General features: G+C 39.1%; 1 protein-coding gene across 1 annotated transcript in view; it reads right to left on the reverse strand.

Annotated features, from left to right (window-relative positions):
- The window catches only part of HEATR6 (HEAT repeat containing 6), a 36093-nt gene extending 13474 nt beyond the window's left edge, over positions 1 to 22619 (reverse strand). The window contains exons 1-11 of the mRNA XM_008066966.1: positions 22396 to 22619; positions 19642 to 19749; positions 17141 to 17281; positions 16548 to 16663; positions 15601 to 15715; positions 13510 to 13611; positions 11915 to 12052; positions 9571 to 9869; positions 8669 to 8846; positions 2259 to 2465; positions 1767 to 1866 (exon numbers count right to left, since the gene is read on the reverse strand). Coding sequence (XP_008065157.1) covers positions 1767 to 1866; positions 2259 to 2465; positions 8669 to 8846; positions 9571 to 9869; positions 11915 to 12052; positions 13510 to 13611; positions 15601 to 15715; positions 16548 to 16663; positions 17141 to 17281; positions 19642 to 19749; positions 22396 to 22614 — 1723 coding nt within the window. The 5' untranslated portion in view covers positions 22615 to 22619. The remainder of the gene's footprint in view (positions 1 to 1766; positions 1867 to 2258; positions 2466 to 8668; positions 8847 to 9570; positions 9870 to 11914; positions 12053 to 13509; positions 13612 to 15600; positions 15716 to 16547; positions 16664 to 17140; positions 17282 to 19641; positions 19750 to 22395) is intronic.
- Between the last annotated feature and the right edge of the window lie 2487 nt (positions 22620 to 25106).

Raw genomic sequence — 25106 nt, forward strand, 5'->3', positions numbered from 1 at the left:
CCAGAAGCGGCCACTGCACTCCAGTTTGGGGGACAGAGGGAGACTCCGACTCAAAAAAAAAAAAAAAAGAAATATGCTAAAAGGTCTGTGTCTAGATTCATTTTTTGGCATGTAATGTCCAGTTGTTGCAGCACCATTTACTGAAAAGAAAACCTTTACTCCTTTGTTGTAGACTAGTTGATTAATGTGGGTCTCTTTCTGGGCTCTCAATTCTGTTCCATTGATCTCCTTGTCTATTCTTTTACCAATATGACACTGTCTTTATTACTGTACTTTTATAGATTTTGAAGTTTGGTAGTGTTAGTCCTTCAACTTCGTTCTTCTCTATAAATACTGTGTTCTCTATAAATACTGTATTTACTACAGATAAATTCTGGGTCTTTTACCTCTCCATATAACCTTTAGAATCAGTTTGTTGATATCTACAAAATAACTTGCTGGGAATTTGATTGGGAATGCAGTCAATCTATAGATCAAGTAGGGAAGAACTGACATCTTGACAATATTGAGTCTTTCTCTAGCCATGAACATGGAATAATTACCTCTCCATTCATTCAGTTCTTCTTTGATTTCTTTCATCAGAGTTTTATAGTTTGCTTCATATGGATCTGGCACACAGCCTATTAGATTTATACTTAAGTATTTCAGGGTTTGAATATTTTAATAATAATGTTCAATGTTACTGGCAGAAAAAGTCAGACACTTGAAAGGAACCTTTGATACATGGTCCACTTCCCTCAGTTGAAGATGCAGATAATGAAAAGCTGGTACAGTGGAATAAGCAGGGGACTGAATCAGGAGACTTGGGTTGTTTTAATCTTATTTCTGCCATGAGTGTGATGAGAGGCCTGAAGGATAGATTTATCTTGCCGGGTCCCATTTTACACATTGGTGTAAAAAGTGGACTGGACTTAGTTTACACATCATTGTTTCATTTAATGAAATGAAATCTTATGAGGCAGTTATAATTAAAACCTTATGAGGCAGTTAAAATTCTTCCTGTTAGGAGACAATTAGGATTCAGAGAGGGCCATGGCTATGAGATGGCAAAAATGGGAGTGGGCTATAGACCCCTGGACTGACTCCAGGTCCTATGTTCTTCCCACAATGTCATGAAAAACATTCATGCTTCCTTCTTGTTCTACAATTCTGACTAAAAAACTCAAGTTATCAGAATGTTGTTTGATCTGAAAGTTGGCAAACAAAAGAAAAACAAATATTCTAAAGGCAAGTATTTACAGTACATAAACATTACAAGTGGGAGTAAGTCAGGAAATAAGACACTGTAGCTAGTGATGATTTGAAGTTCTGGGATTTTAACTGAACTTCAGAGGAGATAATGTTAAAACAGTCAGATTTTATATTTCAGTTTTTCTTCCCCAAAAGAGGATATCTGTCTGTCCATCCGTCCATCCATCCATCCATAGATCTTCTACCTATTCCTAAAGGATATACACTATTATATACTTGAAGGGGACTGCTTGCACTTGCCTCAATTCTGATTCGAAAGAGATACTCCGGTCATTGCCCTGAAGCACTAAAGAGGCATTAAACTTTATAATTAATTCCCCGGCTCACTTCCTTCCGCTGGGCTTGAGGGGTCAAAAGTGGGATTCTAGCAACAGTTGGTACTCTTGAAAATCTGAGAATAAGCAGCGATCTCTTAGAGCTATAAAAATGCTAAATGCTCTGAATACTATTTTTTTTAAAGGAATACTCTAGCTTGATTGATATGAAGCAGCAATCAGTTTTAAACCACTACTAACCTTTGTGGCGGATATAAGGCTTTATCTGGATCCAGACTTTGGTCAACAGGCTGAGTTTCAGACGGTTATAAGGTGCATTTGACACTAAATTTGCAAGGCACTGTAAAATACAAAAAAATTGCTCATCGATAAACCTGATTAAACCACAGTACTAAAAGGCAAATTTCATAGTGTTTAATTTAAAAAGAAGTATCTTTATACTTAATTAAATATCAATCCCTTTTTTTGTCTTTTTAAAAAAATAACACTTGTATTCTCATTGGTACAACTTAATGCTAAATATAAAGGAGTAGTTTTAGCAAATCATTTATTTGAACATATAGACATTGTAGGTAAGATCAGACAAGTAGGTACAGACTTCCAAATAGAATATCTTTAATAAAATTATTACTTAGTTATAATCTTAAATTACTTTTGGGCTATGTAGAACATTATATGAAATTGAAACAGAGAAACCCCCTCTGGAACCCACAGATAACTTGGCACATTTACCTTAATGATCTGAGTAATAGTCTGTGAGGATGACTCTGCCACCAAAGCTAACAAAAGGCATCTGTGCAACTCTCTAATGCTGGAGGCGATCATTACGGAGAAGGGAGTAAAAGCCCTTCTGTGGTCACTGGTATCTTCAGCAACAGAAAGAAACTGCTTTGAGCCTTCCAAGATGGCAGATAAAACTTGCAGAGCACAAGCTCGTGTCTGAAATTTCAGGATGATTCACATTGGTTAGTTAAAAATCAGGAGTTGGAGTCCCTTCTTGCTACATATACTTCATTTTCAAATATTTGGGATCATTTTAATTAGAAGAATAAAGGCAATGAAATTATCTATTAGGTCCTAAAAACAGCCACAAACTAGGCCACTTGCATCCCACACCTAAAAAACCAATTCTAAATCACACTACTGTTAGGTTTTCTTATAGTAAAGAATAAATCTAAGCTACACCACAGCACAAAAAATCTGAAATCCTGAGCATGAGAATAATTTAATGATTAGAGGCCTTCAAGCAGAAGGCTAACTAAAAAAAAGTTTGGGGTAAAAAAAAATACACATCTTTTCAGTCTGTTTTACATCAAAGTTCCTGAGAACATTCTGCTTTATATTCTACTCTGAAATATCTGAGTGTTCAATGTTACTTTAGGAACCTTGTGTACTTTCAACTTGGCAGGCATCATTAGTGATACAACTTTTAGAAACAATCTTAGGTGTAGGAAATAATACTGCTTGAACTAACAGTATCTGATAATCAAAGAAAAGAATGCCATTATGTAAAATCTTATAGATGGAAAGGACAAAGAGGACACCTTTGTCAGTCTGCTGTATTTGTCAGGAAAAGTGTTACTGCATCGATTTTCTTTATGAAGACTGAAAGATTACTTTCAAATGGTACTCTGATGATTTTGCAGTATTAAAGACCAGAAATGAACAAAGAATTGAAGAGAAAGTCAATTTAACCAAAATGGAATACAGGTAATTAATGCAAGACTATTAATATAGAATAATACTGCATCCTCTTTGGCCAGCACACCCCAAAATGCCAATGAACATTCTCGGTCAAATTTTTTTTTTTTTTTTGAGTTGAAGTCTCACTCTGTTGCCCAGACTGGAGTGCAGTGGCACGCTCCCGGCCACCGCAGCCTCGACCTGCTGGGCTCCAGCAATCCTTATGCCTCAGCCTTCCAAGTAATCGGAACTACAGGCGCGTGCTACCATGCCCGGCTAATTTTTTATTTATTGTAGAGGTGAGGTCTCGCCAAGTTGCCCGGGTGGGTCTTGAACCCATGGGCTCAGGCAATCCATTCACCTCAGCCTCCCAAAGTGCTGGGATTATAGGCTGAGCCACCAAGCCCAGCCTCTCAGTCAAATTTTTAAAAGCAGGAAATCACACATTCCAATTATACGATCTAATCTAAATAGTTACTTAACATTAGGTATATCTGACTGAGTCAAAAAGGTTGTCCAGAAAGCCTTTAATTATATTATCTCCAAACAACAAAGTAATAAATCACTTCTGCAGGCCTTTTGTAGAGTGGAATAGTAAAAGTCTAAAATTTATTGCTCTGGAAACAAATTCGTGGTACAGTAGCATGAGACTTCAGAATTAAGCATCATTTAAGTTAGGAAGCTGACAGTGTATTAAGAAATTCTGTGTATATATATATATGTAAAAGAACAAGACAGAGAGAGAGAGAGAGAGAGAGAGAGAGAGAGAGAGACAGCGAGAGCACAGACACAAAGCTGATCAAGAACTTAGACCAGAGGATGGCAAATTTTTCTGTAAAGAGCTAGCAGTACATTATTTTAGATTTTAGACTCTGCAGGCCAGAATCTCGGTCATAACCACTCAACTCTGCCATGGTAGCACAGACACTATATAAAAAATGAATGTGGCTATATTTCTATAAACCTTTACTTATGGACAGTGGAATCTGAATTCCATATAATTTCCACATATCATGAAATGTTATTCTTGCTTCGATATTAAAAAAAAATTTAAGGGAGTAAAAAACACTCTTAGTTCACAGATCAAACAAAAATAGGTGGTGGGTCAGATTTGGCCCAAAGGCCATAGTTTGCCAATCCCTGATAAGATAGCTGGTCTGAACCAAACAAGAGAAATACTATGCTAAACCTTCATTTCTTTAGAAAGCAATTAAAAAATCACAATTCCAATAGCTTACCAACTAAATAAAAATAAAAATCAAGTTGTGGGAAGAAATGTACTGATGTTCAAAGTCAAAAAATTTCAGCACAATTTACTTTGGCACCGTAAGGGGGAAAGACATCACAGGTGAAAACAAATGTCACTGAAACTGTTTTTTTTCCATGGAGGTATAAAATCTACAGAGAAAATTTGATACTTTATCAAATTATACTTCTCACTGTTCTAAGCTAACTTCCTTTAAACTGTTTAATAGATCTTTGTTATTATTGTTACTTATGATGATGAATCTGGTGTAAGTTCTGCTTCATTTGTTCTTATATCAATATTTAATATCCTGTTTACCAGTCTAATCAGCACTTTCAGCAGAAATTACTAACGTGCAAGCATATTATAACAAGAGCAACTCTCCAGAGAGCTCATTTTGTTGATTAAGTTTTATTGTCTGAATATTTACAGTGATGGATGAAAGACTTTTTAATCTTATAAACATCAGTATGCCTGGTTTTACTAGCATGTAGTTTCTCCTCCTTGGACATGAAGGCTTGTCTACTGTGACCAAAACAGGAAAGTATTTTTCCTTTTTGCTATTTAAGAACACAGCAGAAATATTTGCTGAGGTAGCTTAGTTAATCCTAGTTTTTTTTCTTTTTATGCGTTTGGCTTCAGAATATTTTTGGAAAGGTGACAAAGAAGTCCCTGCTAGGAGCCCTTCTTTGCCTCTTTGTCCAAGTACTGATTATTATTCACGTTTCAAGGTTAATTTCATTGGATCATACTCCCCAGGTTGGTTGTCTTTTAGGTGGAGGCATTTGAACACTGTGTCAGGGTCTCTAGATTTGGAGACACCAAAGCAAAATATATGTTCTTGGTTGGCCATATTAAGAGAAAATCTGTTTACCTACCATTCCATAATAGTTGAAAAATTCAACCTTTTCATTCTCTTTTCTAGATATGCCATCTATTATCTAGATTTTAATTTGTTTCCACTTTTCATAGTTAACTAAAACAGCAATAAATTACCATGATGGAATCTAAAAATCAAGATTAATTCTCAAGATATCAAGACAAAGATTTTCTCTATATTTTGTTCCTTAGAGACCATTCTTGATGATCTATCTTCATAATATGCCTTTATAACACCTGAGGATATCATATAGAAGAAGTATTTAAATTAGTCATGTTATTTTTATTGGTTATTTGCTCTGTCCCTTCTGGAAACATATAAGATGCGCTTTCAGAAGCACATTTTCAACATGGAAATGATTATTTCCCAAGTACCAACACAGTGCCAAACCCTGAGGGAAATTTCTAAGTTTTTTCCTTCCCAATTAACCATTCTAGCAGTCCATGTTTCAATTTCCTAAAAGTAGCCTCTGTCTGTTGTTGATGTTTTGACAGGAAGAGTCCAATCATCCTTCTTTCTGTTCATTTCTCTTTGGAAAATGTCTTAGTATGGAGTTAAATTTGTTTGTAGTTGATTATGCCATAGGTCAAATCAGAGCTCCCATTAACTCAAAATTAGTAACTAAGCATTTCAATAAGTTATATTATTGTTGTCTTGTCATGTTTAATTCTGACTAAGAGAAACTCCAGCCATCTAACTCTACATGCATAATGAGCATCTGAGAAAATGACCACTTGGCCTACAGACATGGATGCTCCTTTTAATCTGGTCAATCCAAAATATTGTTCCATTCTAATTACATGAAATGGAACTTTTAATTTTTTCACATAACTTTCCAGAAGTCTTTATAAAGTCTCTCTCACTAACATCATCTACCACAACATTTCTTCTAGTGTGTGTCTTGGTGCACAATTAATTATACTACGGAGAGTTTGCAGAGGTATGTTCCAAGCCTTGTGGCAGACAATAACCACTACACTTACACACTTCCAAGCTAATATCTGATAAAAAATCTCAAGTACAACCATTTCACTTATCATTACACTGAACTGACTAATTTAAAAATCACTTCTTTCATCTTTTTTAGTTCTCTCTAAAAGGATGACTGGTTTTTCCACTTCTCCCGGACTTTCATATGGCTTTTTCACTGGACCTAAGACATCTCCAGAAGTTCTGTATCGTTTTTCTCATCACATTTCTTGCATTCACCGAGGTTAAATAGCAAGAATGTATCTAAAAGGTACCCAAATCAAGAAGATAGATAAGGCCACTTTGCAATATATAAAACTTCTCACAGCACTTTAAGTGAAAAGTATACATCTAAAAATATAAAGATATAAATATACTGAAAGTGTTTCCAGTTCCCTTTCATCAGATATGACCTCATAGCCTCTCAGTATTCATGTTCCAAGGCTGCATGTCCTGAATCCTTCTAGCTGGGCAGCTGCAATGTAGGTGTCTAACTTGGGCTGCTACTTGTTCTACAGCACCATCTCCTTAGTCACTGCTGGCAGCTTCTCCTAGTTGGAGGGTCCTCAAATATATACTTTGAAATCTGTTTAGTAGTTTTTCTCTCAATTACTCTAATGACTTCATTTCTGATTTATTTGCTACCATTCATTTTCCATTTTTCTCCCAGGTTCTCATTCACTACTGATTCAGTTAAATGTATAAACTCTCTGCTGGTTTAACCTCTTAGAATACTGGGTATTTGAAATACTCTACAAAGCATTTTTTGTGTGTGTGTATGTATAATTGAGGTTAACTTATCTTTCTTTCTTTTTTTTTTTTTTTTTGAGTTGGAGTCTCACTCTGTCACCCAGACTGGAGTGCAGTAGCATGCACCCAACCACCGCAGCCTCGACCTTTTGGGCTCTGGTAATCCTTCCACCTCAGCCTTCCAAGTAGCCGGAACTACAAGTACGCACTACCACGCCCGGCTAATTTTTGATTTATTGTAGAGAAGAGGTCTCAGCAAGTTGCCCGGGTGGGTCTTGAACCTGCAGGCTCAGGCAATCCACTCACCTTGGCCTCCCAAAGTGCTGGGATTACAGGCTGAGCCACTGAGCCCGACCAACTTATCTTTCTTTACCCTGTAAAAGCTTCTGACAGATCGTCTAGAAAACCTCATACAGTAATTAGCTATTCAAGGAGTTCCAATGTATTGTGGGTTATTATCCCTCCCATCCCCTTTAATGGACAATTTTAAAAATAGAAGAGGAATGATACATTACTGGACTAAACTATTCAGTTTGTGGGTAGCTGGTTACCTGAGGACACCCAGATGCCACTTAGCATAACTTTTTAATGTTTATTACTGTAAATAGCAGGTTATTTTTCTTACTTGTATAAGAGGCTAACTTCTGGAAAAGAATGAACATATACAAGCATAGGCAAATATTTGATTAGTCATGGGCTATCTTGCTATAGAATCCAGAACTGTGAACCATATTTCTTTTTTTAAAATAAGTTTTTCTTGTTAAAATAAATAAAATATTTATTACACATAACTTGAAAAATATGAAAAAGAAAACAGGTAAGCCGGGCTCGGTGGCTCAACCTTTAATCCCACACTTTGGGATGCTGAGAAAGTGGATTGCCTGAGCCCATGGGTTCAAGACCTGCCTGGGCAAACTGGCGAGACCTCATCTTTACAATAAATCAAAAAATTAGCCGGGCGTGGTAGTACATGCCTGTAGTTTCAGCTATTTGGAAGGCTGATGTGGAAGGCTCGCTGGAGCCCAGCAGGTCGAGGCTGCGGTGGCCGGTAGCGGCCACTGCACTCCAGTCTGGGCGACAGAGTGAGACTCCAACTCAAAAAAAGAAAAAAAAAAAAAAAAGAAAACAGGTAAGACACTACTGTATATACAATTCTATATCCCATGCTTTCACAAAACATTATAAACATTTTTCTAAGTTTTATACATCTTTTATAAATGTACCATGATATTTCATTGAGTTGTTTAATCCATTTCTGATGTTTTCCTATTATGAATACCACAGCAATTAACATTTCCATAAAAGGAGAGGAAGCACAGTTGCTTTAGTGCAGCTCAAAGGAGACACAATCATAACTCAGCTTGCTCAGGCTTTTAGCAAGCCCTGGGACAGGATGCAACCGCTATATGATCTCCCTCAATGTATTAGTTATATAAGCCTGTTATTCACAAAAGCCCATTTCCCATCTTCCTGCCTGTCCAGAGGTTCTCAAGTCAGGACATGTGGCAGTATTAATAAGAGTGGTATTCAAATAAAATCAGATACAGCAGAGAAAACAATAATGACTCAAGTTTTTTCTTCCTATTATAAAGTTTAGAACTTATATGTCCTTACCTTTGGAGAAGGATCTTTTAATGTCAGAGTCATCAAGGACACAGACTGTGGGCTTCCAAGTTCAGGCGTATCAGGAACAAAGGCTGACCAATAACCATAAAGAACTTTTTTTTCTACTGACTTTATAGTAGAAAGAAAACAAGCTAGTGCTCCTTGGCGAACTTTGGCTTGGTAAGACCTTTTATGCCCCCCAAAAAAGAAAAAAATTAAGTTTTTAAAAAATGCAAACATGAAATGCTATTTATTTCAGCTAATTTAAATAATACACTGAGAAATTAAACATTCTGAATAATCCCTAAAGATGTTACTGTAATTACCAATTTTTTTTTCAAAATACAACCATATCATGCTAAAGCAGTTTGTTTATATAACGAGTTATTAAGACTTACAATGAATAAACTCAACTACAGAATAAAAGAGCAACATTTTGATGTTAGGACACTAGTGTCAGATATGGAACATTAATAATATCTACTGTATGTATAACCCTATGTATGTGGCAGACATTATACTGACGCTGGCAGACATAAAAAAAGCCCCTGTCCTTGACAAGCTTATAAATGGCACCAACGGATAGTAAAAGAGATAACTATAATCCATTATGATTAACACTAAGGCAGAAAGGCTTCCCAGAGAATAATTTCTGAGCCCACATTGAAAATGAGTAGTGGTTAGCAAGACAAAAAGGCAAAAAAAGAGTGAAGGAAAAAAGAGTCTAGGGAGAAGAACAACATGCACAAAGGCAGATCAAGAGAGCAATGCTTATTCAGAGTAATGGAAAGTCCCACGTAATTGAAAATCTTCAAGTTAAAAAACATGCAGCAGTCAGATTTTTAAAGTAACTTATAAACTTACATACAACTTAGAATACAAGGCATAAAAATATAACAAAATATTACTACCTCATTTTACTCTGCATGCCTCCTTCAGCATCAGAATAGTCTGACTCACTACTGCTGACCCTTTTCCAGCTGGAAGAACTGAAGGGCGAGGAGACTCGATCTTTTCCTGCAGCTCCACTTCCATCTAAAGGCAAATTCTGGATACCCAGGGAGGAAAGGCACCAACTGTTCCCTTCATGCAGGTTCACTGTGCCCATGCCAGTGACTGGGGCTGGGTCTATTTCACCACTGGATTCTTTTTCCTCCTCCTCTCCTTGCTGGATTTTCTTTGGTTTTACTTTAGATTTTTTCTTTTTGTTCTGATTTTAAGAGTAAATGAAGACACATATATGACAGCTATTTCAAAATGGCTGTTAAACGAATACTTACTTTCTCATTTGAAAGTGACTAAATAAGTCTCCAACGTGTAGTCAAAATAAAGAAGAAAAAAGGTGGCACTTACTTAATACCCTAAGCATCAGACACAATATTAAGTGCTTATACCCTACTATTGCATAAGAAACAAGATACGAAATACATGGGAGAGAGCCAAGTATGTGGCCTGGATTTAAATTCTACCTCTGTGACTCTGAGTAAATCAGCCTCTCTGAGCTTATCTGTAAGTATAAGCTCAGAAGCTAAGTATGAGGTACTGCCTACTTGGCATAGCTGTTGTGAAAGCATTCAGTGCTCTCAACTGGGATTCCTCAAGAGAATTAAAGCCTATAGAAAATGACTCAAGTGCCTGTTTTTTCAGTTCTCTCAAATAAAATGCATAACTAGTATCACCATACATGACTGCATAGAAGAGATGGTAATCCAATACATACAATGCATGTTTCAGGGCTCTGGGGTGTGTAGAAGCAGATACTAAGTAGAAGCCAGTTTCCTTCTTTTCCCCTACTTTCTGACACCCAAATACCTTTGGAATCTGGCAAGCCACATTCTCAAAGTCCCTGGCCTTGAGAAAAAAAGTCCTCATCACTTCTATCTTGGACTATTTAATGTGGCCCCAGACTGATATCCTTTTACTTGCTACTATAGTCATTTTTCTAAGAAGCAAATCTGATCACATCATTTCCCTATATAAGATTCTTCAATGCATATCCACTGTCTACAAGATAAAAACCCAAACTCCTCAATGTATTAAATAAGACTCCTGGGCAATACCCTCAGGTCTCCTCCCACTGTGGGAGCTTTTCTGTCCTCTCAATAAGTCCTGCTTTCAAAAATAAAAATAAAAAAATAACCAAGACTCATCATTTGGGCTCTGCTACACAATTACCCCACCCTTTCCCTCCACACACCTGAAACTCTAACCCTACTAGTTAACAAATGGTCAATGTGCACTCTCATTCTCTACATTTATGCACCTTTTGTTTTCCATAAATGTAAATATTCATCTCTCTTTCTCTGTATTACTCCTCACTCTGGAGTCTCAGTTTAGCCACATCCTTAAAAAAGTCTCCTCTGCCTCTTTCCTTCCACCTTTAGATTGGGTGCCCTGAATGTGTTCCCAGAGTACCCTGTGAATATTCTGATGAAAGAAATCATAATGTTGCATTGTAGTTGTTTACTTATCCATCTTTGTCTTCAACCTCAAACTTCTGGAGCAATTAGAATCCATAGCTTAGTGCTTAGCACAATGTCTGGGATATAGCAGATGCTGGGTGAATGTTGTATAAGTAAATAAGTGAAATAATTTCTAATTAGAAGAATTTTTATCAGGTATTACATTTCTGGATATAAATCCTTGGCTATACATCTGTATGTTCCATGTTCTGCAATTGAAGCATGAGGAACATGGCAGCTATCTGGAAAGGCTGAGAAATTTGGTGAATGAAGACTGTGGACATGGTAAGCTTACTGGTACGTGGGTTTCTAATGGTCTTGAGAGGAATTGGCAAATTATGGCAGAGAGGTCAAATCCAGCCCATCCACAGCCTATTTCTGTTAATAAAATTGTATTGGAACACAGCCATACCCATTCATTTATATAGCTTCAATAGCTGCGTTTGCACTACAACAGAGTTGGTATTTATGACAAAGACCTAAAGTATTTACTAGCAAGCCTTTTAGAAAAAGTTTGTAGACTCCTAGTACTGAGCATTTTTGGGATGAAGATAATCAGTTCTGAATAGAAGGTGAATGCTTATTTTTATAACTGTTACACTGTCTAGACTTCTTAGAAGTATAAGATTCTTTAACTAGTATTTTCAGCAGTCTGATGAGTTTAAATTTACTATGCTTACAACCCTAAATTGAAATCAAATTCAAGGTAGGCTTTTGAAATCATAGAAAACACACATTGCTTCTTTAGTATAGAAAGAAGTCACAAGTTAAATCTAAAGAGAGATAAAGTTACCGCAGTTGGTCGAGAAGCACTGGATTCTGCTAGCTGTAGTTTGACAGGTGGTCGCCCATCGTACTGAGGAAGTGGAGTTGGGTATAACACTGTGGGCATCTCTATGTTTAGTCCAGGGAGGCCATGAAACATGGATTTCTAATAATGATGAATAAAGAAATACACATACAAACCATAAATCATAAAACAATTATTTACCATGTCTGGATCAGAACACTAACAGATTAACGTTTAAAAGCTTGTTAAACCAGGCTTGGTGGCTCAGCCTGTAATCCCGCGCTTTGGGAGGGTGAGGTGAGTGGATTGCCTAAGCCCACGGGTTCGAGACCCGCCTGGGCAACTTGGCGAGACCTCATCTCTACAATAAATCAAAAAATTAGCCAGGTGTGGTAGCACGTGCCTGTAGTTCCAGCTACTTGGAAGGCTGAGGTGGAAGGATCGCCGGAGCCCAGCAGGTCGAGACTGCAGTGGCTGGGAGCAGCCACTGCACTCCAGTCTGGGCGACAGAGTGAGATTCCAACTCAAAAAAGCTTGTTGAGCAAATAGACATAGGACAGAAAATAGATACTTTAAAGGTTTGGGGCTTAAATAAGAGCATAATCTCATCTGGCCTTCAGCTGAATCTGGTCAGATCAGGTGTGGGCTTAATTAACTTATTTATAAAATATATCCAATTATTTTATCTGTCTATAAGTTTTAAAACCAATTTATCATTTTTATTTAGTTATTCATCTACATATCTAGCTATCTCTCTGGTACAGGGTAAGAATTAAAATTTTAGTCATGATAGAGCTAGATGGTCACACATGGCACTGACCTGAGGCTAGCACAAAGCTTCTTTCTCTTTCCTGCCTAAAGACAGCTGATGCCAGAGATGCAGGCCTGACTTCCCCACTGATTGGCAGGCTCAGAAGCTACCTACTGACATACCTCTTGGCTGGCCTGCCTACTACTTGGAGGAAAAAGTCAAGGAAAAATCCTGACGTTTCTTGCAAGTATAAACAGATACAAGATAATTTATAATTCAATTATCCACAAGTCATACCTTGCTACTTACTCTTTTCTTGAGATTCATAGATAATTTTAAAATTATGATATACTAGCCGGGCTCGGTGGCTCAGCCTGTAATCCCGCGCCTTTGGGAGGCTGAGGTGAGTGGACTGCCTGAGCCCGCGGGTTCGAGACCCGCCTGGGCAGTGAGACCTCATCTCGACAATAAATCAAAAAAAAAATCAGCCGGGCGTGGTAGTGCGCGCCTGTAATTCCGGCTACTCGGAAGGCTGAAGCGGAAGGATCGCCGGAGCCCAGCAGGTCGAGGCTGCAGCGGCCGGGAGCGGCCACAGCACTCCAGTCTGGGTGACAGAGTGAGACTCCAACTCAAAAACAAAAATTATGATATACTTACTAAATCAAGATTTACACTTTCTGTTCTTAATTTTGAGCATTTTAAATATGAACATTTTATTCTGCTCTCTCAAAATATACATGACTTTTTAATACCATAAAGCAGTTCTTAGAATGATGACTGTAAAGTGGTTCCCATGCCTTGAGTTGAAATAAGAAAAGACTCTAAACATAATAAAGACTTGTCTTACCTTTAGCACAGCTAGAAGAGCTCCAAGTTCATCAGTCTGTGTCAGTTTCATCTTTCCACCATTTAGAAGTGATTGTATACCTTTTAATGCATTCTGTAACAACTAAGGGAAAAAAGAAGACCACATTAGAAGGTAGAATAAAATTAGGTTGTCCAGGGATCAACTTTTTAGCACCACTTAGGATGGAAGAGAGAAAGTCTTTAGACTTTAGATACACACACAGACACACAGAGCAGAGATGAAGATCCAGAGAAGATACCTGATGAACTACTATGAATTGTTTTCCAGGAGAAAAAAGTACTCCTACCAGGTGTTCTTATTATACATGCTTATAAACCAGTATGTACAAATGACCGGGCTCAGTGGGTCAGCCTATAATCCTAGTACTTTGGGAGGCCGAGGTGAGTGGACTGTCTGAGCCCACAGGTTCGAGACCAGCCTGGGCACCTTGGTGAGACCTCGTCTATACAATAAATAAAAAATTAGCCGGGTGTGGTAGCGTGTGCCTATAGTCCGGCTACTTGGAAGGCTGAGGCGGAAGGATCGCCAGAGCCCAGCAAGTTGACACTGGGTTGGCTGTGAGTGTATCACTGTACTCCAGTCTGGGTGACAGAGTGAAACTCCAACTCAAAAAAAAAAAAAAAGAGAGAGAGAGAGGTAAGATGTTTGGCAAGGAGAGTGTGATAAGGATAAAACATAGTGGTAAGCTCTGTAATATGGCAACCTCTGCAGCTCTTAATGGCAAAGGGATACACATGGGAGCACATGACACATGAAAAAAACTTGCTTTCTGGAAGGCAATTCTGATTAAGATTTATTTCTTGATTTCGTAATCTCATTTCTAGGACTCTGTCCCAACAATGGGAGGATGTGAACTATAACCTTGCTTGAAATAGGAAACACTGAAAGAACTTTAATTTTTTTCAATTATGATGATTATGACAGTGATCATATAAGAAGTTAACCCTCTGCTAAATGTGAAACTCAACAATAACAGCAAGTCTTGTGCCAAGCACTTTAAATGCTTTATTTCATATACTTCTCATAAGAACTTCACTAGGTAGTTATAGCAGTCCCACTTCAGGGAAGAAAATGGAGACTCCAAGAAGTGAAGTAATCTGCCTAAGGTTGCCCAGCTACAGCAGTTAGAAAGTATGAAGTAGCTCGGTGGCTCAGCCTGTAATCCAGCGCCTTTGGGAGGCTGAGGTGAGTGGACTGCCTGAGCCCGTGGGTTCGAGACCCGCCTGGGCAGCGAGACCTCATCTCTATAATAAATCAAAAAATCAGCTGGGTGTGGTAGCGCATGCCTGTAATTCCGGCTACTCGGAAGGCTGAGGCGGAAGGATCGCCGGAGCCCAGCAGGTTGAGGCTGCGGTGGCTGGGAGCGGCCACTGCACTCCAGTCTGGGCGACAGAGTGGGACTCCAACTCAAAAAAAAAAAAAAAAAAAAAAAGAAAGTATGAAGTATATTAAAATGTACCGAAAGAATGTCCAAGCGATAAGTTTTAACAAAACCAGAAAGTTACAAAACAGCATATACGATCCCATTTTAAAGTCATACTTATTTATATATATATAAAAAAAATCTGAGGGCACATGAAACAAATGATCTCCAGTGGCTATATCTGAGTAGGGGACTATAAGAAGTTTTTATTATCTTAGATTTACAATGTTTGAAATGTATCACTCTGAATTTTAAAACACATTAACAAACTGTTATTTGCATCAGATTTTTTAAAAAAGAAATAAAATACTGCAAGATATTGTTGAAATTCACTCTTTTCCTTTCATCTTAAAGACAGTCACTAGCCTGAAACTATATTGCTTTTATACAACAGGAGGAAAAATAATATGGCTTTCTTTAAAAACTTAGAATTACAAAACAAAATAAACAAATAAAAACAGTTTTTTGTACATCATACCCAGAAGGTATGATTTCGGTCTCTTTAGGTTATAAACATTCCATTTATGAGTATATCTCTAGACCGAATTAACAGAAAGCCAAATCAAACTCATTAGTAACAGACTCTGTTCTACTCCTGATTCTAGACACATCTTCAATATTCTCTAGATCAATAACAGTCCACTTACCATGCAAAATGTGATATCATCCATATCAGATGATCTTGGAGACTGCAAAGTAGTCAAGAAAGCTTGGAAGCAAATATTTTGGTAGGGCTCCTCCAAGTACGGCTGTCCTGGCGCACTAAACACATACAGAAAAAAACGAACTCAAACTCAGTCTCTTCTGATATGTGACTTTCAAAGAGAAAGATTTTAAAATGGTAGTAATACAGACTAACAGAGTTGGAATATATACTTGAATACAACTATATAATGGAAAATTGTGTACTGTGTTTAATTTGTTACTGCTATGGGACAGGCGCAAAGCTAGAATGAACATGGAAAATGAGTGGCTTCCATAGGAAAAGGTTACAGAAGTTTATAGAAGAAAAACTATGGAGAAAGGGAGATCTGTTTTTTAGCCCTGCTGTTCAGTCCTAAGAGAGAAATAATGCAAGACAGGTCCTGTCAAGCCAGAATCACACAGCTGCACTTGCCGTCCTAGTCACTGGACAGCACTGTGCTAAGTAAAGACTAGTCCACATGTGTGCTGCTTGTTTTCTAGTGCATATTGCATGAATCTATAGTGAGAAGCTGGGACTGTTTCCATCTTCTTCAAAGAGAAGAAACTGACCTTGACAGATAAATCTTATCAGAGTTTAAATCTGTATGAATACATCTTTCTAAAAATTTAATATGGTTAGAATTTATACCACCAGAAAACAAAATTTTGATACATTGCACATTATATCACTTTTACTACATTTTAGGAATACAATCTAATCTATTTTTTCCTCCTTTACAAACAATATTAAAATAAACAATATAAGATGATCTTATTAGCAAAGTACATAGGAATACAAAGTTGGTTATTTTTCTAAGTTTACTCTGGTTTCAGACAGATGAACTACCTAGAGGGCCCAAGAGAGGCCCTATCTTAATACTTACTGGCAAATGTCATTGGATTCACATACCTGAGACATAAGTTCGCCATACAATGTACTGCAGCTCTCCTGACTTCTGGATCAGGCTGAGTCAAGTCACTCAATTTCATCAAGAGCCCAGTGTTGCCTAGCAACTCTGGGAGGTACTAAAACAAAATAACAGTCAATATTGGTTCAAGAAAAGCTTCTAGAAAAATGCTGCCCTTTAGACAGATTCCCATTTTTTTTAACTAAAGGGCAATTAAGCACTAAAAGACTAGCTGTTAAGTAAATCTCTCAGATGAATATGCAAAGGTTATGTCAAAAAACATCACTATATATCATCACTCCCAACATAGGTAGTTGCTGATGTCCTTTAGTCTCAGCTGCATAGCTGATGGGTAATGGTAATAATAATGATAATGATCAGTATTTACTGAATGCCAAGCACTTGACAAATATCGTCTCACTTCATCCTCAGAGCAACTATTTTTCACACAGAGGAAACAAGGCCCAGAGTGGATGAATAGGATTACTTGTTAAACATCTCATTGGTGGCAGGATAAGACTTGAACACAGTCTGTTGGCCATAGAGCCTGTGCTCCTAGCCTTTCAAAGGAAAAACTGAACACAGTTTAAACTACCTTTTGACATTTTGATCCATTACAGTAAACCAGTGCTGCCAGGGCTTGAAGAATTTTCATGTGTGTCCAGGAACTACACTGCTGAATAGCTGAAATAGTATATGACAACAGGAAATCCAGGTTCTGCTCATCAACAATCACCTACAGAGGAAAAAATATATATGATCTAACTTTCAAAAACTATTTTATGCTTTTATAGACATGCAAGCTCACCTGAATCAAGTTATAAAAGACAGAGAGTGTGTGTCCGTCTTTTATGTGTCAAGAGAATCAGCTCTAAAGGCCTGAAAGTTTGATCAAGATAGTGGCCCTGGGTCTTGCTCATTTCTTCCCCCTGATTTCCTCTACTCAAAAGTAGAACCTGGCAAAGTCCTTCTAACTTTTCCTTGAACTAACCAGACGCTGGCTGTAAACACATAGGTATATAAGACTCAATTCACTGAAATTTAATGCAAATTGTCTTATACATAGTAAATATTCAAGAAATACACCGTGTATAAATATATCCGCTAAATAGCTACTATGTCTCTAACATGATATGGGGAATACAACATGAAGAGAAGGTATAAGCCTGCCATCAAGGAGTTTATAATCTTGGTGGGACAGATCAGGATAATCCAAGTATCTATTCATGGACAATTGAAACAAACTGTCATCAAATGCTAGAAAGTTGGTTAAGGCTTTAGGTGCCACAGGTGATCAGGAACTTTTCTAATAGCCAGTGTTAGAAAAATGATATACTTGAGAATAATAAACATACAAATGCCACTCCAAATCAGTTTGAAAAATTCTCAACTTGAAAACAGCTTTATTTCACGTAACAGACACTATTGGTTACCTACCAGCATCCATTTCTTCATTCCCTGCTGGCAGAGTACTGATTTTATTTGGGTGTCCATCTCTTTCACATGAGATGCAAGGTAAATGCTAATTAGACTAAGACAGTGGTTCTCAACCTAGGGGCAATCTTAAATTTCAAGGAACATTTGGCAATGTCTGTACACATTTTTGACTGTCACAGTTAGAGGGGTGCTACTGGCATCTAGTGGGTAGAGTGGATAGAGGCCAAGAATGTTGCCAAACATCCTACATTGCACAAGACAGCTCCATAACAATTATCTGATCCAAAATATCAATAGTGCTGAAGCTGAGAAACCCTCATGTAAGCCACCTAGGCTTATATGTAATCACCAAGGGAACTTAAGTTCTCCTCCAAGTGATTCTAATGTGTAGTGAAGGTTGAAACCATTGGTTTCCGTAATTCACAGTAAGATCATTCTCCTGCTCAGACTGGTTTAGAGAAGTATTTATACGACCTAAGTATCTCTAGCAAGATACTGGAGAGTCTTCTGGAGGGCTTATGGGATAAGTTTCCTTACTCTTAAGTAAAAGAGACACAAGATAAAATAAACTGTTCTTTTGCCTCTGCCAAATGTTATTTCTTTTGCTTGCGAGGCCTAGAATTGAGGCAGTCATCTTATAGCTGTGACAGATGCTAGCTGAGGATAACCCACAGACTGAGGATGGCAGAATGGAAAGATGCTGGTAAGTCTCTTATTAAGGGCACCTAGAGCTGTCTCCTTGGGACTTCTGACATGAAATAATTCTTTTTTTCTTTGTTTTTTAAAATTGTTTGCTACTCTGGGCTGGCTTTTCTATTTCTTGGAGCCAAAAGCATCCAACTTCATATAATGTTAATTGATATGTTTTATGCTCTTAAAAACATTCACATACTCATGTGGTAACAGTCTTAATTTCTGAACTGCTCCCCAAATTATATTTGATTTATTTAACAAGTTGGAAAAGTTTCTATAGAGAGGGAAGCTACAGTACAGACATTGACACAAATAACTGGTGTTATTTAATCTGGTATTCCCTAGCCCTAAGCTACTTCTTGTGTTTTATAAGGCTCAAAACTAGGCCACAAAAATGGTAGTTTAGGAAAATGGGGAAAATATTGGTAGGAAAGAGGTTGTGGATCATTTCAATTTGTTCTTAGATATATTTTGGCTGAATACGTCTTCTATAAAAAAATTCTAAGACTGAGGGGCCTGAATGATATTGATTTATGAACCAAACTTATTTATTTATTATTTATTTAAAAAAATTTTTTTTAAAGATGTGAAGTACGATTCAGGGTTACATATAAAAACATTGATTATGCAGGTACTCTTGTTTATGAGGTGTGTCCCTCCCTCCCCTAGCGGTTTCCCTCAACTACCAGTCCCACCCCCACCCCCCTGGGCAGTTTCCCACTACACCCAATCCCTTTCTTAAAGTATGAACCCAATTTCTAATAGACAGACTTCTAGAACTCTACAGAAAAAAATTTTTTTTTGTCAGAGTTATATTTGTTTTAATATCATTATTAAGACATTTGCCTTTCCCATAGTGTCTCAAAAAAAACAGCCTTTCATACCTACCAAAGATGCAGTGTTTCAAAGATATTTACTTATTCTCAAAGTTCATGATCTGAATTCCAAAGTTACACACATGATTACCTGTAATCTGTTAAGTAAATGGTGGATAAGCTGACACACTTTGCTGACAAGATGATTCTGATTAAGAGGCACCAGTCGGCATGCTTGAACAAGAAGAGCACTAACATCCTACCAAAAAAAGACAAAGAGGAGGTAATATACCTATCAGCCAAGTGAAGACTCCCAAAACACAGATAAATGGTAAATAAAAATAAATATTCACATTCAAGAATGGGGAAAGATAAAATCTGAGGCAGAAAGTAGGGGAAAAAAATGAAGTGATAGCCCAAAAATAGGATGTGCTTAAAAAGAAAAAAAAAGATGGTGTGGTGGCTCACACCTGTAATTCTAGCCCTTTTGGAAGCTGAGGCACACTTGAGGCCAGGAGTTCAAGATTGGCTTGGGCAACATTGTGAGAACTTGTCTCTACCAAAACTTTTTTATTGTTTAATTACTGGGTATGGTGGTATACCCCTATAGTCCTAGCAACTCTGGAAGCTGAGGCAGGAGGATTGCTTGAGCCCAGAAGCTCAAGGTTACAGTGAGCTATGATGGTACTATTGCACTGTAGTCTGAGCTATAGTGTAGCACTACTCTGTCTCAAAAAAGAAAAAAAAAAAAGAAGGAAAATAACTGATGTTTTGTCAGGCAAAACACCCCAATCTTTACATATGTAAAGACAGTATAACTAAATAACCAAAGGGAGACTGCCAGCATATCAAAGCACATACTGCAGTTAAAAATACCAAAAAGTGAACCAGATATTCAATGCTATTGGCATTAATTATTAATAAATTTTATATATAGTTAGAAAATTCTAAAAGAAGAGGAACCTATTTGCAAATCACACTCTTCATTCATCCATTGATGTTTATTGACTAAAATGTCTCTGAGCACCTACTATGTGCCAGGTAGTATGTTAGGTCCTTGGGCTCCAAAGGTGAAAAGAAACAAATTTCTGAACCTCAAAGAGCTCATAATCTAGTAAAGAAGACAGAAACACACACACATAATTAAAATAAAGTAGATCAAGTGCTGAAAGAATAAAGTACAAACTCTATGGGGAAATAGTAATTAGGGAAGCCTTGTGGAGGTGATTTTAAAGCAGAATCTGGAATGATTTGAAGGATGGGGGAAAATTTGCCAAACAGACAAGGCATCAGAAAACATTGCAAAGGTGATAGAGCAAGCAATGACCTGGAGATGTGAAGAATAGCAAGTTTTAAGCGACTGCTCAAAGGAGGAGTAGCAGGAGAGGGGACTGGAAAGGTACACATTTTTTTGCAAAAATATCAAAATTGTACAAATAAAGCAAAAGTCCCCCTGACTATGGCCTTAATCTCATTCTGCTCCCTAACGACATACACTATTGTTCTGTTGTGAACTCAGATCTTTTTCTTTGCATATATAAACATACTTTTAAATCCCCCTGTAGCTCCATATTGGTCTCACTCTATATGAGCTGTTTTGTAACTTGCTTCAACCATTTACCAATATGTATTGAAGACCCTCCCAAACCAGATTTTTAATTTTGTGATCAATTTTTGTTTTTCTACAAATGAAAAAAATCACTCCAGCAGCAGAGAGAAGACTAGCTTGGAGAAGGGCTGGACTAGAGGCAGGAGATCAGTTAGAGACCCGTGGAATAGTTCCGGCATGAGGCCTAAGGGAATGGCAATGGGAACCAAAGAGGGGATGGCCTGAGAAATACGTATGAGACAGATTCTGAAGAATCTGGATGGATCTGGGATGAAGGAAAGGGTGAAGAATCAATATTCGTGTCTTGTGTGACTTGGGGGATTATACGTGTGTGCCGAAGGGTGGGATGGGCTGGGGATGGGAGTGTGTGGTTTGGAGATAATGTACTTATCTTTAGGAAACTGTCCAGTTTGAGATGCCTGTGCAAGCAAGCAACTTGTAACCGCTGCCATCTTTCCTAAGTAGAGCTAGAAGACTATGGTCAAGAATTCAGAGATTTAGTAATTCGAGATCTGATATGTGTGAATAAGATCACTCAGAGAGGGAGAAGTTAACATATAGGAACAGAAAATGTAGTGACTCTGGTGACAGATTTAAATACACTTCGTTTTTACGAGCTTCAGTATTTTCATCAGTAAAAAAAGACCTAATAATACCCACGTTCTTAGATTCCTGAAACTGTGCATGGTACAGTACGTGGTCTGTGTACCATGTACTCAATAGAGTAATAATAAATTCTGTCAACATGTTTTGTTGGTTTTTGTTTGCTTGTTTTTAGAAACAAGGTCTGGCTGTCGCCCAGGTGGTTGTGCAGTGAAGCGATCATAGCTCACCACACCCTCTAACTCTAGCTCAGGGGATCCGCCTGCCTCAGTCTCTACGGCAGCTAGAACTATGGGCGTGCGCCATCACACCGCGGGTCTTGCTATGTTGCCCAGGCTGGTCTTGAATTCCTCAAGAGGTCTTCCCATCTCAGCCTCTAAAAGTGTTGGGATGACAGGCGTGAGCCACCGCGCCGAGCCAAAGGGTTTTGAATGCAGAAAGAGGAGGGGGGTGGGGGTGGGGGTAAGGAAAGGTGGAGAAGATGTGAATTTGCCAAGTACTGCAGAGTCTTCCAAATGGAGGGGAACTAAGAATGTGCCATGGTCAAAGGAGCAAACCAGCCTGAAACGAAATCATCCGGAGCGGGAGGTGGGAACAGCTGGGAAAGGTAAGTGGGGGTGCCCTACCAGCTGGGTTCCCTGAAGGGTGGGGGCCCGGACCAGAACCCGCCCTCCCAGGGGCGCGCCCGCCTACCTCCGGGGCCACGGTGAGGCCCTCGGTGTAGTTCTCGGAGATGAGCTGGTCGAAGAGGAGGTGGATCTCGGTGCGGGAGGAGGTGCTGTCATCCGGGCGCAGGGCGCAGAGCCTGGCAGACAAGCGGCGGAACCCATTGCCCTGCTCTAGGGTTGGCTCAGGTAGCGCAGCCAGCGGCAGCCCGCACACCAGCGATCCCGCAACTTGCACCGCCGCCATCTTTTTTACGTAGGGTCACAGGGAAATACTTCCGGGGCACATTCCCGGGTCCACTCGCTAGTTTCGGGAAGGCTTTGTTTGGACCGGAAAGGGGAAGCGGGGGAGTTTCCGTGACTGTAGGAGAACTCAACCTGGTACCCTGCGAAGTCTGCAGGTATTTCTCCGTAGCTTGTTAAAAACCCAGGCCGTACAGCAGGTGGTGAACGCGGGCGAGCAAGGGAAGCTTATTCTGTATTTACAGCCACTCCCCATCCCTCGCATTACCGTCTGAGCTCCGTCTTCTGTCAGATCAGCTGTCGCGTTAGATTCTCGTAGGCCGGGAATCCTATGGTGAATTGAGCACGCGAGGGATTTAGGTTGCGCGTTCTGTATGAGAATCTAATGCCTGATGATCTGAGGTGGAGCTGAGACGGTGATGCTGTGTATTTCATTATATATTACAATGTAGTAATAATAGAAATAAGGTGTACAATAAATGCAAATGTTCTTGAATCATCCCGCAATATACTCCCACACCCTTGCACCCCACATCCCCCAGATCCTCTAACTTCCGTGGAAAATCTATGTTCCATGAAACCGGTTCCTGATGCCAAAAAGGTTGGAGGCCGACTGGGCTCGGTGGTTCAGCCTGTAATTTCAGCACTTTGGGAGGCCGGTGCGAATGAACTGCTTGAGCCCGCGGGTTCGAGACCAACCCGAGCAACTTGGCGAGACCTCGTCTCTACAATAAATCAAAAAATTAGCCAGGCGTGGTAGCGCACGCCTGTAGTTCTGGCTACTTGGAAGGCTGAGGCGGAAGGATCTCTGGAGCCCAGCAGGTTGAGGCTGTGGTGGCCGTGAGTGTGCCACTGCATTTCAGCCTGGGCGACAGAGTGAGACTCCAACTGAAAAAAAAAAAGGCTGGCGACCTTGCCGCAGATGGTTGTCAGAAATTAGCCGGGAGGAGCCGGGTTCAGTGGCTAATGCCTGTAATCCCAACATTTAGGGAGGCCGAAGCGGGAGGATCACCTGAGAACTGGAGTTCGAGACCACCCTGTGCAATACAGCAACACCTCGTCTCTACAAAAATAAAATTTAAAAATTAGCTGGGCGTGGCAATGAGTGCCTGTAGTCCCACTACTGGGGAGGCTGAAGCGTGAGAATTGTCTGAGCCCAGGAGGTCGAGGCTGCGGTGAGTTGTGATCCTTTCACTGCACTCCAGCCTGGGCAATAGACCCCCGACTCAAAAAAAAAAAAAAATTAGCTTGAAGAATTTTCTCTGCTCACCCCTCCTTGATCCCTTACTGAAAAGTGGGGTCTCTATTTGACCTCAGAAATTTTTTTCCTGGAAAGGGCTGACATTACTCTATTTAGTTCTAGAGTTTCAGATTCGGGCTGGAGTTAGAGAGGAACTCTTGTGCGTGGCAGTAGCAGAAACTCCTAGTGATAAGACATCCTTCTGCTCTTCTTACATAGTATTATAACCCCTGATTTTCCTTAGGCACAAAACCACCCTGAATAAAGGCTACATTACCCAGTACTCTTTGCAGTTGACTGTGACAAAGCCATTGAAATCTGGCCAATCAAAGATAGAGCAACTTTCCCTACTTAAGTGACAGCTGACTGCACTCTTTGTTCCCTTTTCTCCCCTTTTCCCAGTGTGAATCCTCCCATAGATCATAGGCGTCTCACCCCACTAGTTTGATGTTTAAACTGAATCATGTAAAATATAACCTGCCTAAGAGTGACCTGGTTGAGATTAGACAACCCAGCATTTTCTGAAACGTTAAAGGCAAGAAGCTGAAAAATGAAATAAAAGCTATGCTCAATTTTCAATCATCAAAGAGATGAAGTAGTGGCTTTCATATTTGGGCAGTTAGGAAAACCATCTCTAGGGACTTTGAGTTATGCAAATGTAAAGCAAATCCTCCTCACTCCTGGCTCTTAGGGAAAATCTTTAAGTCACCTGAATGTATGTTTTATCCTGCAAATTAAACACTTGTGTTCAGCAGTGACAATTTTGGTTATACTTTAGCAGAGCTAGTGCTCTGAAGACTTTGGGCTTCTGTGGGGAGAAATATTTATTTTTTGTTTGGGTTTATTATGTTTGTATATTATTCATTATTTGGGGGCTGTGTGTATATATGTGTTGTATACATGCATGTATGTGTGGGTATATTTGTGATATTAAAGCATTGTCCAGGAAGATCAGATGCTGAGACCTAGTCGCTGAATGTTTTAGTCTGGTTTTCTGAAAAAGGAACCTCAGAAATGGTTGATAAGTGAGTTATTTGTTCAGGAATTAACAGGGAAGGAAGAAGACTTGGTACTAATATGTGACATTGAGTTGGCTATTGCAAGTGGTGCTGATTGCCCAATCCTCAGGTGCTTCCGAAAAGTCTTATGAAATGCTCTCAGAACCTCTCTCCTGGCTGGGTGTGGTTGCTCCTGCCTGTAATCACAGCACTTTGGGAGGCCAAGGCGAGAGGATTACCTGAGCTCAGGAATTTGAG

Source organism: Carlito syrichta, unplaced genomic scaffold, assembly GCF_000164805.1.
Source record: "Carlito syrichta isolate Samal-C Ts95f unplaced genomic scaffold, Tarsius_syrichta-2.0.1 Scaffold309200, whole genome shotgun sequence".
Taxonomy (NCBI): Eukaryota; Metazoa; Chordata; class Mammalia; order Primates; family Tarsiidae; genus Carlito; species Carlito syrichta.